Here is a 19,139-nt window from a genome sequence, read left to right as displayed (position 1 = left end):
AACAACCTGCCTGCACTCTGTCATTCCCCAGAAGATGGACTCCATTCACCTAGGAGGTCTCCATAGGGCTTCTAAACAGAAGAAAATGGCAACTGTGGAAAGAAGTATGGGAGGCTATGCAAATAAGTGGCTTGCGTGCACATGACATGTTTATACCACCTTGAGATGCACATGCTCAGCATTTTCAGAGGTTTCTATAGTCTCTGAGCAGCATAGCTGCAGATAGAAGGAACTTCATGCAGGCCAGCAGATAGGCAACACCATTTTAAGGTGGTTGGTGTAGCAGTCGTGCTATTAGTATTCCCTAATTGCTCCAACAGACAGGTAAAAGGCTTTCCATGCACTTCTGTCTAGCTGTATTCTCAACAAAAAGGTTACAAAATTAGTGTCAACACCAGCATACAGAATAGTACATACAATGATGCAAACTCGCAGTTACTAGCAAGATGCAGATGCCTGTCTCCAGACATCACAGCCTGTCAGCAAGGTAAAGAAACTCCCAAGTAGATAGAGATGCCTAAGGGAAGAACTGTTAAAAGAGCATGCCTTCAGATTTCCTGCACTAAATACCTGGACCTGAAATAACTAGAATAATCTTTCCAAATTGGGATGGGCCTGTATATCAGGGTGGGGAAGAATGAGATTGCTGCCATGTGCATCTTGCTTCTGTGAGTGATTCATTCCTTTAATTTCCATCTTTTGTGCCTTACACCCAAAGTCTGAGAGGTCAGTAAAGCTGTAGGTAGTACAATTAAAAAGGGTGAGGGTGGGCACCTAGTATGTGATTGGCAGTCATCTGGGCTCATCCTCTGTTGGCAGTGTTCTTCTCTTCAGAAATGCCGAATGATTCCCCAAGCCTTTCATGTCAAATTAACCAAGAGGTCCACCCACCAAAGCAATGTGTTTGGAGGGATAATGGTGTCCTCTTTCACAATGGCAACATTGGGGTGAGTCATGTGCCAAAATGCATCTGTCCAATTTCTTGTATTTTTGAAATGAGACTTCCTAGTTTATGCAAATCAACAACCAAAAGGGCTTAAATAAAAATACACAGCAAACAATTAATCCCTGCACACTGCAGGGCATTCACAGAACAGCAAGCAAACAGAAACAGGGAGCAAACAGAGCAAACAGAATCCACAGAGCTAAGGCAGATTCTGACTTTCTCTGCCTAGAGAAAAAGGCATCTATATATCAACATCTGAGTTCTACCTACACCTGCATGTTTTCAGGCCTTTGTTTTCCCCTCAAACAAAACAAAACAAAACAAAACAAAACAAAACAAAACAAAACAAAACAAAACAGTTTAATCCTCTAGATTTCAAGATATTTTTCAAAATCAAGAAAGCATCAGTATTCCCCATCTTGAAAACTAGGACACAGGAAAAGAAGGAAAATAGCTGGGGGAAAAAAGGGCCTTGCTCTCAGGTCATCCAGTATTGTTAAATCTTGCTGATTCTGACAATGGAGTTGCCTGACACGGATACTTTTAAGCTGTTTTGACACAGTGCACACTCTGCCCTAAGTGTTGGCTCAGGCTGGTTTGTTTCTTGATGAACATGGAATTTCTGAATGTAGGTGTTCAGGAGCTCTACAAGAAGTGATCTGGGAAAGAAAAAACAACAGATGTTAACTGCTGTTTCATATCTGGTTTCATAAGCCAAAGTAAAGCAAGGTTTTTCCAAGGTTTGGAAGTGTCTGGAGCACATTACCTGGGCCACGTTTTTCTGATGAAAAACTGAACAGGGAAACAAACCAAGCTCCAAACCTTACTTGTCCCAAAGCTCCCCTTTCAATGCTCTGCTCTAGAATAAAACCTCCTGTTACATTCAGCTGGTTTTCTGACTGTGCCTTCTGCAGGGAGAACTTAAGCAATGAATGACGAATTCTTAAAACCATGTAGTAAATAAATAATTCCTTGCTTAAAAAGAAATGGAATAAATAAAACCACTTCTCATTTATCAAATAGGTCAATAAGGATTTGTTCTTCTGAAGAATTTTCAAAATATTCCCTTCTCAAAAAAGAAAAAAAGGTGAATATTTGACCCCCAACACTGGTAATCACAATGTGTATGAAAAAGTGGGAACAGGCACATATATCATGAAAGTTTCTCAGCAGGTTGGTCTAGCCACGTGAATGTCTTAGTGTCTTAGTGTTATTAGTGTTTGGAAAGCCTTCAAGCTTATTCAGGATTTTCTAGGTCAACACTGCAAAGATCTCCCAAGAAAATCTATGTCCGCTACGACAAGCAATGCTTCCTGGGCTGACAAAAATCCTGGTGTGGATGTCACCAATAAGAGCACATCTGTCAGCTTGGTTTGACGTTGGTAAGGAAGAAAACAACTTCTGTTGGCTTGTATTTCACTGCACAAGGAAGTGGTACTAATGTAGACATGCTCACCTGAAATATACAGATTTGCACCTTCTGTATTCCATGGGCAGGTTGTTATGGCTTGATATATAACATGCAGTTAAATAACCTAGGTTCATAGCAGCCCAAAAATTACAGGTGATGAAAACCAAAGCTAAGATTAGCTGTCTGTAATACTCCAAAGTGTTTCTTGTCATTTCATAGGACATAACACTGCCTACAAAAGAGGCTGTACAAAGGACTCCTCTCTGTGCCATAATTTTTAATTAATTCTAGTGTATTGTAAAACTGTTTCCCTGCCTGTTGACAATACCTTTCTCTTGAAACTCCTAACAGTCAGAAGAGTAACAAATAGAGAAGAGTTTCAACTTGTGAGTGAGGGGTCTATGGAGGGGCAATGAATTATTGGACTGTCAGACCCACTCAGTTGGCAGAAAACACAATTATTCAATGAAAGGCTCTTAGCTGCATCTACAATCATACAAAGCCAGCTCTCAAGGGCTTATTACTCTAATATTCAGCAAGTCTGTTACTTCTGGTTAAAAGAAAAACTCCCTATAACTGCAGAGTCATCTGCTCAGTAGAAATGAAATGCAAAAGTGAAACAAGTTCAAGCACCCTTTTCCTTGGTGAAAACATGGCTTGTAGGTACTAAAGAGAAAGAAATCTGAACAGTGGCTGTGAAATATCATAATTCTGGCAACCCAATCACCAGGTACCCTATTACTAATAACTTGTTGCTGTAGCAACAGGTAATAGGATTAGACTTGAAAGACCGGTAAAGATTCACAATGAATTTAATATCTGAATCTCATTCTTAGCAATTGGAACCCCTTTCATTAGAGGTTTGTTCCCATTCCCTCTGAAGCCAGGAGCAACATTCAGTGTTGTTCTATCAGAAACACACTCAACAACATTCTCCTCCCTGGAAAAACCATAGTTCTGTAATTAGAAATCCAGTTTAATACAGGTTCCCAGGCTAAAATAGCGTTGCTAATTCAACAGACTGCTTTAGCTAACAATTTATACAAACATAAGAAGTGTTCCATTGATGTTTTTTTTTTCAGTTCTAGAGAAAATTCAAGATTCCCATCTCATCCAGATGGAGCTCACCCTAGAGATTCAGCTGTTAAATGTTTAGGAACATTACTCTAGGCCAACCCTCAGGCTGGGACAAGGCCAGCAGTGGCCAGTTTTGCAATACTACATCAGTATTCTGTCAGCTTCTTCTAAGATTCTGTGAAGTTATCTTCTGCTGGAGGTAAAAATCAATTACATCTAGTGGACATATCCAACTTAGTATTCTTTCAGTTAAAAAATAAATAAAAATATATATATACATACATACATATCTCTTTATAACTGTATGTTTCTGCTATGGAGATACTACCATTCATAATTAAATTACAGACTGTATCATTTTATTGCAGAACACGTGCCATCTGCTGCTTTGAATTGAGAAAGACCTAGGCAAAGATAAAACGACTCACCATTTCATTCTCCTCTCCCTGGTTAAGCAGTGCATAATGGCTCTTAGCAGGATTTTCCCCCATGAAATGACCTTCTGGAGACTTTGTACAGCACCCCCGGGAAAAGTCTTCAGTGTTGTGTGGCTTGAATGTCCACATTGAGGAAGTGTTCTAAGTACACACCTTCTTTCTAACTCTGCTTTTGTTTGAAGAATGGAGCTCCTCCCTCTCTGTGGGGTAAACAGGTAACATTCATCCCTCCTCCTTTCATTCTGTTGTTGGGGTTTTGAGATTGAGGGGATACCTTGAAATAAAACTCACTCGAAGACACTGGGGAAAATAAAATTAGATCTGATATGCATTTGTCAGAGCAGGAATCCTAGTCATAGCTCTGACAGTGCAGCAAGTGCTGCTGGAGTGCATATTTCAGGGGTGGGCAAGAGGTGAATATGTCTCCTCAAGAGATTATAGAATTACTGGGGACTAGGGAGCGTGTCCAAATGAGAAGGACAATAGGCCTTGCTGTTATTATACTCTTAGCAACCAGCCCGTCCAGCTGTGATTCCCTCATGTTCCTTGGAGAAAATTCAAGTTCTGGCTCTAGTTTGTGCAGGTGGATTTGTGTACTGGCTAAGTGTAAGGATCCAGCCATGTAGGGTCTGTGATCAATATTTTTGTTAATTATTAAAAATATTGTCACAGAACATCTTCTGACTTTACTATATAACTTTGGGGAAAGTAATTGTAGTTATTTATTCACACTTCAGCAAAACTAGAGCTCTTTGTGATGTCAGAGAGCTGGGTACAAATGTCTCTGACCTCTTATACAGGGTCAAAATGAAGCTCACAAAAGAATAATAAAAATTAAAAGAAACAAAAACAGCAATCAGGGTTTTATCACTTCCTTTTTTCACTTCTCTGGGCTGAATTGTTTATTATTCCTGTGATTCATTCTCATTGTCATTACTGTTTCCTTGTCCTTTGCTATTTTTTAAGAAGTTGTACATCAAACATTGTAGGAATGAGGTCAGGAGAGGCAAACCTGTTCTTCCAGAAAATATGTTAAGGAAACTAAATTATTATTTCTAGAATGACTGAAACAGACCAGGACATGCCAAGTTTGTTCCTGCTCATCTGCACTTCAATTCCATGTGGCATGCACTTGTATAAGCCACAAACATCTCAAGCACCATGAATGGCCATTGCCTGTTTCATGTGATGGGCAGGACTGGAAGACTCAGAAAAATTGAAAAGTCAGAAATGGTTGGAAGAGAAAGGAGGAAATGAAGGAGGTTGGCCAAGCAACACAAGAAAAATCGCCCATTTCAGTTTGTTCTTCTGAGACTCGGCAACAAAATTCCAGTTATTACCTAAGAGTCAAAATTTTCCATTAAGAATTAGAAAGAATACAATATAGTCCATTTATGATAAACGTATTTATAAAGTTCAGCACTATTTAAAATCTATAACAGACAGGAAACAACTGCAAAGGCAACTTTTCCAAAGCAGGCTGATGGTTTTGGGAAATGACTCATTATTTTGGGAGGTGACAGCAATGGAAAACAGGAGTGCCACAAACAATTTTTCTGCCTGATCAGCTTTTGCTGCTTCATCAAGTGTCAGCTTTGCTCCTTATGGTGTGTGAAGAAGAGTAGGATGCAGCATGTGTCACTGGGCAGCACTTCCAGAGAAGAGAGTATCAAGCAGATCACACCAAACCTGGAACTCCAGGGAAGAATCACAACTCACCCAATCTATTCATTGCTTATAGCCTGAGTCCAGCTTCTGTTGACATTTTCTACTCCTATATAACACCCTTATCTGGGAGATTTGCATCTTCATGACCGAAAATAAAGGAGGCGTAGATTAAAGAGTTAAAAAATTCATAATTTCCATAGATTGGCAGCCTGGCATAGCATTTCAGAAAAGTCTGTTAATCCAGAAGGAATGAAGATGGTGGAATTTGTCCATTTTCTTAAGGAGGGCTTTTATCTGCAGAAAATGCAACACCCTAACGCAGAACCTGCAGTTAAATGATGCCCCCTACTGTTCAAACCAAGTATTACAGGTCTGTTTATGCACATCAGCTGTTATTTGTATTGGCTTCTATCGACAGTGTCACTATTCCTCTTATTAATTTGAAATTTGCTTTAAAAACAGATAAAAATCACACCTCCAGGAACAACGACTCCACCGCCTCCCTGGGCAGCCGGTCCCAATGCATTACCCTTCTTTCTGAGAAAGAGATTTTTCCTAATATCCAACCTGAAAGTGTTCTCTGAACATCTTCTACTCCAACCCCCCCTGCGATTAACAATAGCCTGTCCTATAACTCGCCCCAAACTTCTCTTTATGTCCTGCAATGGTCAGGGTGCCCGGAGACAGCACAGAGAAGAAAGTGAAAGGAGTTGGGAGACACGGTGTGCAAGGAAGATTGACTTCGTGTTGTGCAACCTGAGGGAGGCTCTGAGAAGTCACGACGAGCACCGGCACTACCAGACTCCAGCGCCCGAGGTCTGTACACAGCGGCTTGGCACAAGCCAAGAATTGCATGAAGCGATCGTCTGCGGGCAGAGGAACAGCCCTGCCGATCCCTCTTGGTTCCTCTTCCACTTCCAGGCATCCCGCCTGCGACCCAACAGTGGGCAGAAGGGCACTGAACAACGCCTCTCGCTTTTCAGCACCTGAGGCAGCGCCGCCACCCGCTCCTTGCCCTTCTTCAGCATCACAGCTGTTTGAGCCCCTCCGGGAACGGAGGTTCCGCGCCGCGCGAGAAGCGCAGCCGCAGGTGCTGCACGCCTCGGCCGGGCTGGAACGGCCACGAGCGCCTCGCAGCCGGCGCAGCCGGAACCTTTGGGAGGGGCGGAGTTTCCAGCCGGACCTCACAGCGCGGACCGGGGACCCGGAAGCGGAGCGGCCCGGCAGCCCGGCGGCGGCGGCCCTCCCTGCCCTTGGCCGCGGCTGCGACGGAGAAGCTTCGTGCGGCCTTTCTTCCTTCTCCTCCTCCCCGGCACCTCCCGGCCTTTAGGATGTGGCGAACGAGGGCGGCGGCGGCTTGGTGAGCGGGCAGGGGGCAGGCCGGGGGCCGCAGCTGAGGGTTGGGTCCGGCCCCGGGCGGAGGGGTGCTGGCTTCCGAGCGCAGTGCTCGGGTATGGGAACTGCGGGCCTTTTTCCTCGTCCTTTCCAGTATTCTTTGACTTGTGCTACACCAGCGTAGCCCAGTTGCGGGCCGGTAGTCAGGCGGGTTCTGTGGCACAGCTGTGTGTGTTCGTGTTTGGTGTGCAGTTGTTGAGGCAGCTTGCCAGAGGTCACACAACAGCTGGTTCGGTCGTGGTGTTTTGGTACCGTTTCAGTGTAACTGCGCCTCTCAGGGAAGATCTTGTGGGGTTTTTTTGAGTCAGTTTTCATCAGTCGTTTTCAACAGCGGGAAGGGGAGGCAAAGCAGTGGAGGAGGCAAATTGCATGGAACCTTCACTGTAGTGCTTGAGTTGTTGTTTTTACTGTAAGCTTCTATACGCGCACACTGAAAGCTTAAGCTGTGAGAGCGCTCAGCAGGCACTTGTTGTTGAAGCTGTTGCCTTATGATTTGTGATAGAACTGGTTTGTGACAGAACTGCAGAGTGAGCAATGGAAAAGAGTGTGTTTTAAAGGGACCGTCGCAGAGAGGGAAGTTATGGACCTCTGAAAACGTTTTCCACTTACTGAAGGCTGTTGATGGGAGAGGTTGCTGTTGTGTGCACTACTGCTTGGTCTCTGCTGAAGAATGTCAGTATTTGTGAATCGGCAGTGGTAGCACAAGAAAGCAAATAACGATGCTGTTGTTGGCTTGCTTCATCCCAGCTTACCACAGCCTGATTAACATCTGTCTTCAAGGGCAGTCACCATTAGCAACACTGTTTTTAGAGAGCTGAAAATGTCACTGATTTTTAACTTTCCTTCCGAAGGCTTGATTTCCATGTTAGAAGTGTTTTTATAACCAAGTCTTCCACTTGTTTGGAGGTTAAGAGTGTGCCTATGAGAGATAGTGCCATCTCTAGTACACAGCACATCTCAGAGGAAAGATTATATTTACTATAGAGTTTATTTTCAGTTTCTGTGATTCGCTTACATACTCTCTCTAGGATCCCTGAATATGAAATTGTTAAGGATTGCAGCATGAATAGTTTATCTTCTCAGTGGTGTGAAACACTTTCTTCTTTGTAGTTTGCCCCCTTCATAAGTAAATGCATTTGAGAACATGAAGAACCCTGAAAAAAGCATCAAGGAACAAGTATTAATTTCGGGAACTGTAACTTCACTCAAATTTTGCATCCAGCGAATGATGTAATATGAACTTTTCTGTTAAGATGGTGAAACTAAAAAGATATAAAAGAAATCACTTTTTCCAGAGCTGTTGTCATTTCCCTAAACCAGGAAAGCTACCTCAAAATGTTGAAGCCTGCAGATAGCATAAATGAAGATAGTCCAACTTATCTGTGTATTTTAGTACTGGCAAGATTGATAAGTTTCTGTGTTTGAACTGTGCTTTTCATTCACACTGAAAGTCTTCATTGTAAGTAAACCTGCATTACTTTACTGAAGTCTTCAATAAGCACAGTGCAGACATGTCCAGAAGTAATCTTGTCTATGCATGACCTGAGAGAAAACAGTAATGCTGTAATCCTAGAACCATTGTGAATGAGAGGGAAGGAAACTGAAAGATTTCTTCAGATAAATTCTTCAGCTCCTCAGGAGGATCAGCTTTGCCAAGAAAAAGGAAAATACATTTTGTAGGAGATTTTTTTGTCTGCCTGTTGTTTTTTGAAGTTTGAAAACCCTCTTCAAAATCTACTCAAGTCTAACTTTTAGAAAACATTAGGTAGATAGGCCAGACTATAAAGCTTTCATTTATGTAGCAAGTTGGTGGTAGTTTTCTGTGGACTCAGCGACTTGTTGCCCAAACTATGCCCAAACTGAGATGTTTTTCCCTTAATCTTCTGTGGAATTTAAATCTACTTAACAACAGAACTTATAAATGGTATTTGAGGTGTTTGTTGTTTGTTTGTTTTTCAGTAATCACTGGAAATGCTGTACCAATGAATACTGTTTATAGCTTTTATTTTCCTGGTATGGTAGCACAGCAATGGTAGCTGGACATTCAGAACGTTGCTCTAATTTATCTGTAACCAGCTAAAATGTAACATGAATTGTTTCTGAAGAGGTTACTGAGTTAATGGCATGTCGAGGATATCTGTTACTTAAAGTCTTTCTTTCTTTCTTTTAGTGTCATCTGCAGGAGTCTAGCAAGCAGCACCTATGGAATAAAAAGAAAATCACCACTACAAAACTTGCACCTGGTTTCCCGAAGCATCCATCATCCCTACCATCCAAGTTTGAAATTTCAAAGACGTCCATTAAGAATATCCCTTCAGCAGTTCTCTTCTCTTAATCGTCTTCCCCTACGCAAAACAAAACTTTTAAATGTGAAATATGGATACCAGTCCTACAGGAACTTTTGGCTAGCTAGACTAGCATCAAGGCTTCTCAAAATTCGCTATCTTATATTGGGGTCTGCTGTAGGTGGTGGTTACACAGCTAAGAAGGTATTTATCTTATGTGTTATTTTGTGTGTTTATCTTTTATACATATTTATTTTTTGTTATTATTTGTTTCATAACAATAGTTCTTGGTGTATCTACAGAAATGCAGCCTATCATGTTTTGATTAACTAATGAAAGTAAAGATGAGTGTAGCAGAAATGCTGAGTCATGGCCTGAAGCAGTGATTGAGCACCTGGAGGGAAGGCAGGGCCAACCCAGGGAGCTCAACCCAAGGCCAACCCAGGGTGCATGCAGTGCACCTGAGTGATTTGTACGGGTGGAGCCAGGATGCACCCCTTCCCAGACCCCATTTAAGGGTTAACAGTGGGAGGCAAGGGAATCTCAGTGGAGATCCCTGCCTACCTGAGGCCTTCTGAAGGTAAGCAGTTTCTTTCCTTGATTTCTGTGCCCACGGCTTTTGTTGTTTGAGCGAATTCTCACTTGCTGCAGCCTAGGATCTTGCTGCTCTGCTGACATTATTGCACTAACCATCCTGTTACAGTGAGTCAAAATGGAAAACAAATTTTTAAGAGGGTTAGAATATATTTTCAAAGACCTAAACAGCATTATACGTATCTAAAAGATGGTGGGTTCGTATGTTTTCTGTGTAGATGCTACTTTTCAGTTGATTACTGATGTGCATCTCTACGTGCATTTCTTCTATTTCTATTGTTTGTTTCCTTTATGTCCTAGACATATGATCAGTGGAAGGACATGATGCCTGATCTTGATGAATATAAGTGGATTATTCCTGACTTCATCTGGGAGCTTGATGAGCATATTGACTTAGGTATCACAAAAGCAGAAATGTTTCTCTGTATCTGAACACAAGCATATGGCTCATAGTGCCTGTCTCCAGTGCAGTGGTAGCTTTATAGCTGTAATTTGGGTGTATTTGTACTGTTACAGAGTTTTAGGTATGTCTTAAGAAGCTACTTGCATTAGTGTGTTGTTTTGGAAGAAGTTAAGTGTTACTTAGCATCGATATTCCATCATTCATCTTTTCATTTGAGAATATTCTTGGTCCTTTAATGTGACCATGTATTCATGTTATTCAAATCAACCTCTCAGGCCAAGAGGACTTAAATAGGTTTTGGCTGTTATGCGTAGGGTTCTTCAATGAATGGCTAGCAAGTAAAAACAAAAATATAAATATACAATTAAAATATGTGTATAATTAAAGGTCTAATTGAATGTGCGTAAGCTTATAGAAATATCTGTAAAACTGTTTTGGAGATGCAGAGTTAAGAAAATGAAAAATACAGATTTTGTTTTTCTTACCTTTGTGGTTAGAGTAGTTTTCTTGTATATTCTGAGATTAAAATGTGAAGAACACACTGAGTTACTTCTTGTGTATGCTGAGTAGTAGGGCAGTGTTCTTTGCTTTGAACAAAACGTTGAGGAAGATTTCCACTACATGTGCAGACATTGTGTAGGTAATGTTAAACACTGGGATTGAATAAGGGAGACCAATGTTTTCTTGTTCAGATTCTTTAAAACATCTCCTGAGTATGTGAGGTAAGGTGTGAAACGCAGTGAAATGCATGAATCGGTTTTACACAGTTTTTAAGTACTTTAGGCAACCAAGTTATCAGGAAGTTCAAAGTCTAAAGAAACAGGTGCTTTTGCAGCTCTGATAGACTTTCCCAATACTAATGGGGGAGGTGCATGTGGAAATAAGCTTTTTTTTTTTTTTTAAGAAGTTACTGGGAAAGTTACTTGGTTTTACAGCCCAAGCTGTCTTTGTTCACAAAAATAATAGAAAAGAAAAACTATTCACTAGTTCTTGTACTGTTTTCATAGAAAAACTTATCAAAGCCCTTCCTGATGCCGATGACCTTGCCAAACTTCTGCCTGACTTTGAGAAGATTGGGGAGAGCTTCACCTCACTGAAAGGAATTTTTTCTCCTGGTGAGAATAATTTTTCAGCTTAGTTTTAATTTTGAGAACATAAGGTATTACAAGGTGAGGTCTCATCCTTTCGTGCTAAAAGGGAATGGATCCTCAAAATGCATACTTATTTTTCTCATCTGAAAGTGTTCTGGATAGAGGTAAGTGAAACGTATTTTTAAAGGCACAAATTCTAGTAGCAAGTGCTAAGAACCAAAATGTGAAACTGAATAGAAAAATAGAATCCTTGTGCACCTGTAAACAAACAGATTGACCCCTGATATTTTCAGTAAGTTGTGGAAGCTGGATGTGTCTGGCTGGAATTTGCAGGAGCTGTGAGTGGCCCTGGTCAGTAACAGTTTTATAGCTGTTGCAGGAAGATGGAGTTGGGTACTGAAAGTATGTGCTTAATGTTGCAAGCATGTGAAGTAGGGGATTTGTAACCAAGGAATGATTTTGGGTTGAGGAATGTTTTCTGTCTGGACACAGCTCCAGAAGGACTTGTTGGGAGATTCGGTTTAGGTAGAGGTTGTGTTTGAATGGAATAAGCAGGAGTTTTAAATCCTTCACAAAATGTAGGGGGGTTGTTTGTCAATTCCTCATGTTCAGATGCCACTAGGCTTAAAGTTTTTCCGATTTTAGGACATGTAAATAGCTAACTTCTGAATAGTGAACTGCTTTTTAAAACAAGGAAAATGATCCACCATTTTCTGACTTGCTCTTTAGCACAGCTGAGAGCTCAATCCAGTGATTCTTGTAACAGAGGAAAAGATTCTTTCTGGTCTATACCTTCATAATTACCAAACCAGATAAATTCATGCTTATGAAAGATTGTATCTATGAGGTGTTACAGTCTGCTTTAAGTGTGTTTGAAAGTATTTACCTATCAGTCTACCTCAGAAGTGTGTTTTCCTTTTCTTAAAATACTGTTAATGGTACAAATAGTTGATTCATCTCATTACAAACTCAGCAGGACCAAGGTCAACAGACTGACAAGTAGATGACAATCTCCTTTGTGCTTTGGCTGTTTAAAAATGTGTTTAATTGACTAGTACTGTGAGATATCACCTATTCTAGTGGGATTTGCTAGCATACTCACATGGGCATAGTTAGCACTTACGCTTTTGTTGTCCTCCAAATGAGACAAAGATCCCTCATCTTCGGTTTGCATTTTGCTTTGTATATATAATTTTTATTTCCCCTCTTCTGCTGATTTTTCACAGGTTACAATTTGGTTAGTGAAGTCATAGGAGCTTCTGATCTACTTCTGTTGTTAGGTGTGTAAAAGCCCTTTTTACTGCCCTTAACCTGCCTCCTTAAAGCCAGCTCTTAAGACACCGCTGTGCCAAGAGCAGTGGATGTCGATGTGAACACAGCTATTCACTGCGTTTTGTTTTGCATTACAAATACCTTCCAAATAGATCCACCCTTGAGAGAACAAGTTGTTGGTGTTTCTCTGGCATAGTTCTTAGTTGATGCATTTTATTTCAGGCATATCCCAAGAAGCTTGCTTTGCAAACCTGCATCGTTACTGTAGGGAAGAATAGATACTTTTTTTTTTTTTTCATTATGGTAACACCAGTGAAATTTGTATTATCCTCAGAAATATGTAACTAAAAAAAAAAAAAAAAAAAAAAGAGAGGTTTCAGAATATTTGTCTAGCTGAATCTGCCTGCTTCCTTTTGATAATAAGTGATTTCACTCAAACTGTATTTGGTATAAGTTTCAGATGAATTCTAAACTGAGTTTCTCTTTCAGTTTATAGTAAATCTTCTTGGGTTGATAACAAGATCACTGATTTACTAACAATAGGGGTTAAAACTTTTTTGTTTTACATCGGATAGGTGTAGATTGAATCTCAGTGTGTTTTGCTTATTGTAACAAGTTACTTTAATTATGTTGTAGGTACTCCAGGAGAAACAGCATTCAGAGCTACAGACCAGGGTTATGACGGTGACAAACAGTACAAAAAGGTAATTATTCTTTAGTAAAAATAGAAAAAAGAGGTCTTGACAGCAGGTAGTTTTCAAATTCTTCGATAGCTGGTATAAATATTTGTTTGAATCAGCTTGATAAAGGACAAGTATGAGTTCTTGCCATTAATATATAAGCAGTATGGTGCTAAACACATCTTGGTGTAAGGAAAATTCAAGGCAGCCAATAAAACTGTTTAGGAACAACATTCTTCAGGAACTTGGCTTGTAAGAAGAAAGTCATTTAGGTTTTTATGTGCACTTGGATATTTTTTGAATGCATTCTCAGTAGCATTTGAATTGATACTGTCCTGGCAAAGTTTGTTTAGGCTTCTAGTTATTTGCAAGCTTTCCTGCTTGCAGCTTCGTTTCCACTGTCCTGATCACAGTTGTGATTGCTTGTTTAAGGATCTTTGCCTCAGTAAAGAACTGCTTTAAGCAGTCTGTCCTTTTAGTTTATTTAGAAAGTCACATTTTATTATGATTTCCTTTAAAAAAAAAAAAAAAAAAAAAAAAAAAAACTGGTTACCTTATAACTTTGAAGTTTTAATATTTTTCCTTGAAGTCACAAAGGTGAAATTTAATCTTTTCCTTTAATGAAAAGTAGGTGTTATCTTTCAATGGTGATGTTGTTCATTCTTTTAAAGTCTTTTCATTTTTCCTGTGTATGCTGCTTTTGTAAGGGGGGAAAAAAAAAGAGTGAAAACAATAAATTTGGGGACATTTGTAAAAAATTTTTTTCCAACTGAGTATTTAGCATTTACTGAAGTTTCAACGTGGCTTTATGTAAAAGGCATTTCTGTATATGCAGGCATGTATACATTCTACATTAATTCTGCATGGCAGTATATAGTGAAACCTGTACGAAGATCACTTGTTATATATTTTTTTCCCTTTGGAATGGTGACAGAATTATACATAAGAACTAAATTTAGATCTTTGTTTCCACCCTGTCATAAACTGTCCCTGTATATTTTGTTTTGTTGAGTGATTGCTTAGCACAGGTTTCTCTGTATAAAACTTTAAAAAACAAAGCCAAGCACCTCTTCTTTACTGTTGGTTTGTGAATAAATGGTCATCGTAATTCATTGTTTTCAGTAAGTAAATTAACCGAGATTGTTTTTGTTAATGATTGCTAGTACTATCAGTAACACTTACTATACTTACAAGGGTCACTGCATTTTAATGTTAGCAACAAACTTTGGCTGCAGTGCAGAAAATATCAGATCATATGAAACCAGTAGGATTTATGCAATTTTGTGTGGGGTAATAATTCTCATTATCCCAGTTACATCCAACAAGTTACTCTCAGAAGCTGTTGCTTTGCTAATTAGTATGATAACTTTTGGTTGTAATATTTCAAAAAAGACATGTGAAAAACAGCTGAGGTAGCATAGTCATTCATTTTATTGGCAATCAATATCATTTTCTAGGCAGTAGGTAAGATGGCCCTTTATTCATACAGTGCTTTCTGCTGTCAGTCGATCCTATTCTAAGAGTTGTGATTGTGTTGATGCACAGAATTCTATAGCATGGTGTTATTTGTTGGCAGATGGGCTGTATCTGATTGTTACATTTGGCAAATACCTTGGGAATCCTCACATGAAGAATGTTCTCTGGAATTGTTACTGGGCATCGTCCTCAGGGCTATGAAAACTTCCTGTAGAATGACTGAGCAATAAATTAGTTTGCAAGGTGATTCTGTGAGAGAAAGAGCTAAAAAGATTGTCCTGAATAGGGAATCGGGCTGTTTGATTTCTTCCAAGGAATGGAATTTATTTTGTAATCTTTAATGTGATACAAAAGTGCAGCTCTTTGAAAAGAAGACAAAATTAAAATTATTTAAGTGTTCAGATAGGTAATCAAAATAAATGGAATCTAAAGCTGCTCTACATGGCTTAAGTAGGAAATGTTGCTTTCAGAGGAAGAGGTTAGTTATAAAAGCTCTCGTGTAGTGAAATGGATTGTTTTGTATTGTGGGAATGGTTCAAGCTCTTGTTGCCGTTCTTAGACAAACACTGCAGCATAATTTTCTAACTTTGAAAACAAACAAACAAACCCAACAACCCACCATCACCTTCTTAGAGAGTTTCAGCTGCCTACAAAGGCAAGCAAACTTCAAAGCTTACCCAAGCTTATAGGGGAAGCTTATAGGGAAAACTTACAGTTGCTTATATCTGTCGTGAATTGAGCATGAAAGGTTTGACTTAGGTATTGGTTTGGGGCCTAAAAGCTGGGTAAATAAATAATTCAGTCTGTGTTAATCCAAAGCAGCCACGGTCACTTCTCTGCCTTTGGTACCATGGGTGAAATCTCATACTTTAAGAACCCGATTCACTGTGAAGGATTTGGCAGTGAGTAATCTGCTGTGGTCAGCCTCACTAAATGCAAGCAAGGCCACAACAATTCTACATGAAAAAGTGACTTTGAGATGGGAATACTAGTTGGCTTAGTTGGATAGCAGTTCCACCCTTCATGTGGCAGTTCTTTCAAAATAATGCTGTACTGCCAGTTTATCCCAGTTCTGTTATATAATTGGGTTAGTTTCACTTGTATCTTTCAGAAAAACTGTAACCTAACTTCTCAAATGCTGTTTTTGTAAATTTTCATTTTGTATGAATCATTAACAACTTCACACATCCTGAAGGATCAGCTCTCCACTGATTGTTTCTCTGGAATTTGACTGGCTGGTGTCTAACAGCATAAAAGTAAAGGAAATTGCAGTCTTTGTCATTTGCATGAGCTGCCATCCTATGTTAGTAGTCTGCACCTAGGAAACAAAAGATGTTTGGTGAATGGTGATTGAATAGTCTAAAGCAGTTCAGAAGCTCCATGCAGAGGAAGAAATCAAAACCAAATGCTGATAGAGCCAAAAAAAAAAAAAAAAAAAAAAAAAAGCTGATTAAGTTGAATCAATAGCTCTTGAAAACCAATAAAGAATAGCTGTCTGCATGTCATGTACTGATAGTAATATTACTGCAGAGAAATTTGCAGACATCAGACAGTGCTGTTTCCCTTGTCAGTACCTTTCTGTAACATACACTTTGTGCATAGGAAAAGTGGTGCCCCCACGTTTGTAAATTGGTTTGTATGCATTTCCAAGGCTGTTTTGAGGTAATTTCTGGATAGCTGACCGGTTGTCTCTTGCAGTTAGACTTTAAATCTTTTCTTAACTTCTTTTAATTGTATTGGTTTATTACCTTGTAAATTATTGCAGTTGTGTTCTCAATGTATGTAAAGGAGTTTCACATTATAAATACTGGATAAAATGGCATCATTCACTTAAACTCTCAGAAATTGGTCTCTTTACGTTCCTCACCATTTGCACTCCTTTACCTACTTCAGCACTTAATTATTTTTACTGCCAGGGATTTATTGTCAATTTTTCTCCTGTGGCTTCACTGACACTGATAGGCAATACAGAAGGAGCCAAGGCACACCAAGTGCCAGGGTTTTGGCCTCTTCTGAAGACAGGACACACATCACGTTAGCCATGAGTTCCTTTTAAGTTAAGGTTATCATGCTTAACTGAATCACTGCATATTAACCCTTAATGTCAAACAGTGTGCTGTGGGTTTCTTCAAGCATGTGCAGTGATAACGCTAACATCTGTCCTTATTGGATGCTCAGATTCTCATGATGACTGCACAGTTTGTGCCACCAAATTTGTGCACTTAGTGTTACTTTCAGTTGTTTCTTTCATAATTGATAGTGATTGTAAACTAATTGTAAATTTAAATCCCGTTAATTGAAAAAGTTGAGAAAGGTTTTTCATATTTTACTACAGTTATGCAAACCAGATGTTCTGGAAAGCAATTTCACATCCAGTGGCCACTTCAAGCATTTTCTGTTACTGTGCTTGTTTAAATGCTAAAAGGCCTTTATGATATGTTTTGTTCAGTGTTTTTCTTGTATTTTCTTGATCTACAGTGTAATTTGTAGAGGAATGGTGTCAGATCATAGTGAAAACTTCCTTGTTTGTAGGATGGTAAAATATTACTGTGTAGCTATGTGGGTATCTCTCCTTGATACTTAGTGAAAGTGAAACGGAATGGCTTGCTTTTGTTTGGCCCAATCTCCTGGCAGAGTTCTAACACGGTTGCTAATCTGATCATGGAGAGGTTTATTAAATCTCTCTGTAGTTCAATGAAATACAAATGTGAGAATTTTTTTCTGTTCTTGAAATGTTATACAAATCAGTATTTAACCCATGTTTACATTTGGTCATTTGATTGTGTCTCTCCTTTTATCCATTTTCTCCTGTGTTATTTATCCCTATGTGTACATGCCTGTGTGTATCCTGTGCACCTGATGTATAAATTGATGGTAGATGTCTTGATTTCTTTACACCAAAGTTTTATTCCAAGATCTGTTCCAGCTATTTTTATTTGAATATTTTATTATTATTTGTAACTGCATTATCTGAAATAATTTGTCCCAAAGATCGTGTAGCATCTTTGAACCAGTGTGGAAAGACAACCTAAAGAAATTTTTATTGTGGAGAGAGGAGAAATCTAAACTTCATGGAAATGCTGAACAAGTAAAGAAATAAACATTAGGTTGTGAGGATTTTGATCAGGAAGGATTACAGTAACATTATAAACTGGGATGTTATGGAAGTGAGGGCTTTTTCTTTATGCTCTAGAAACTATTTTGCTTCTCTTGAAGGTTAAGTAGCAGGAGAAGTCATCTTTCTGTACAGCCTCTGCATTTCTGAGAGCAAGAAAGAAATGGAAACTCTTGCATTTCTGGCAGGAGTTGAACCAGTTTAACTTTTGTGCACCACTTTCGGTAGGGCTACCAAAACTCTTTGAATATTTGCAGTTAAGTTGTGACAAATTGTTGATACTTGTTTGGTATAAACAACTGAAATGAAATCCTGAGCCATTGGACAACGCCGTAAGGTGATTTTGGTTCAATTTCATTTTTATGAGGTTTAGGTACTTATTTAATGTTGAATCCAGTTATAAAATCTAGCTAAATGTTTTATAACGTTGTTCTACCAGGACTTGCAAGATGCCTGGTTCTGCTGGCTGTATCCAGTCCCAGCTAGCTAGCAAGAGATCTTGCTAATGAAATTTCACTTTTGTCTGAACCGACCCATTCTCAGACCTGTTTTTCACCTGTCTTTGTCATGCCCTTTGGTTTAACTTCGTTCTCCTTACACCCGCAATTTTTCCTTTCCTTTTTATGACAAACTCATGGCAGGGCCTGCTTGGTGAACTCATTCTGTTACAACAACAAATCCAGCAGCACGAAGAGGAGGCGCGCAGAGCCGCTGGCCAATATAACCCGGGCTCGTACCAGCAGAAGCGAAAGGTGATGGCTTAAGGGACAAATATTCTGTATTCACACTAATTGAATACTTCAGCCTCCTGTGCTTGAACTAAAAGGAAATCTAACACTTGAATTACGGGTCGAAGTAATTATTCATATATTCAATACAGGTGTATAATCCTGTTTCAGTTTAACCGAGTTGCTTTTAAGTATGAAAAGCAGAACAAATATTTGTGTCACTTTGAAACTGCGTGCTGTGCCTCTGTGAAAACTGTTACTTGGAGTTCATATACTGAGAAGTGCATATAAGGAAAGAATGGGAATGAATGACAATGCTTGCTCTGCTGCTGCTTGCTTACTGTGGCTTTGTCTTATAGAAGTTCAGCTCTTTGCAGCTGCTCTCTGGCAACAGCGTATTCCCAATTTACAGTTTGAAAGTAGCAGCAGCTCTTTAGAAACAAATTCGCACAGGCAGTCAATACTCCTGTTCAAAACTGTGTTCATCCAAGCTATTCCTTTGGCTGTTGACCCTCTTAAAGCATGCTCTGTATTGATATGCTGTGGTTGCTGAACACCTCC

The 19,139-nt window shown here is 39.4% G+C and overlaps 2 protein-coding genes across 9 annotated transcripts in view; one reads left to right on the top strand and one right to left on the bottom strand.

Annotated features, from left to right (window-relative positions):
• LOC306949786 (putative cation-transporting ATPase 13A4) overlaps positions 1-3,925 on the bottom strand; it is a gene marked incomplete at both ends in the record, with an annotated part of 32,046 nt that extends 28,121 nt beyond the window's left edge. Inside the window, one exon of the mRNA XM_079539804.1 lies at positions 3,863-3,925. Coding sequence (XP_079395930.1) covers positions 3,863-3,925 — 63 coding nt within the window. The remainder of the gene's footprint in view (positions 1-3,862) is intronic.
• Positions 3,926-6,870: 2,945 nt separating this feature from the next.
• The window catches only part of OPA1 (OPA1 mitochondrial dynamin like GTPase), a gene marked incomplete at both ends in the record, with an annotated part of 47,442 nt that continues 35,173 nt past the window's right edge, over positions 6,871-19,139 (top strand). Inside the window, 7 exons of one of the 8 annotated variants that reach the window (XM_079539806.1) lie at positions 6,871-6,899; positions 9,105-9,423; positions 10,114-10,210; positions 11,224-11,331; positions 12,534-12,587; positions 13,216-13,283; positions 18,492-18,602. In XM_079539806.1, coding sequence (XP_079395932.1) covers positions 6,871-6,899; positions 9,105-9,423; positions 10,114-10,210; positions 11,224-11,331; positions 12,534-12,587; positions 13,216-13,283; positions 18,492-18,602 — 786 coding nt within the window. Of the gene's footprint in view, positions 6,900-9,104; positions 9,424-10,113; positions 10,211-11,223; positions 11,332-12,533; positions 12,588-13,215; positions 13,284-18,491; positions 18,603-19,139 lie in introns of those variants that run through there. The other 7 variants (XM_079539807.1, XM_079539808.1, XM_079539809.1 and 4 more) reach the window with 7 other exon arrangements.

Source organism: Tetrao urogallus (genome assembly GCF_951394365.1).
Source record: "Tetrao urogallus genome assembly, chromosome: 9".
NCBI lineage: Eukaryota > Metazoa > Chordata > Aves > Galliformes > Phasianidae > Tetrao > Tetrao urogallus.
The sequence above is the reverse complement of the archived record's forward strand: the minus strand, read 5'-3'. Positions and strand labels throughout refer to the sequence as shown.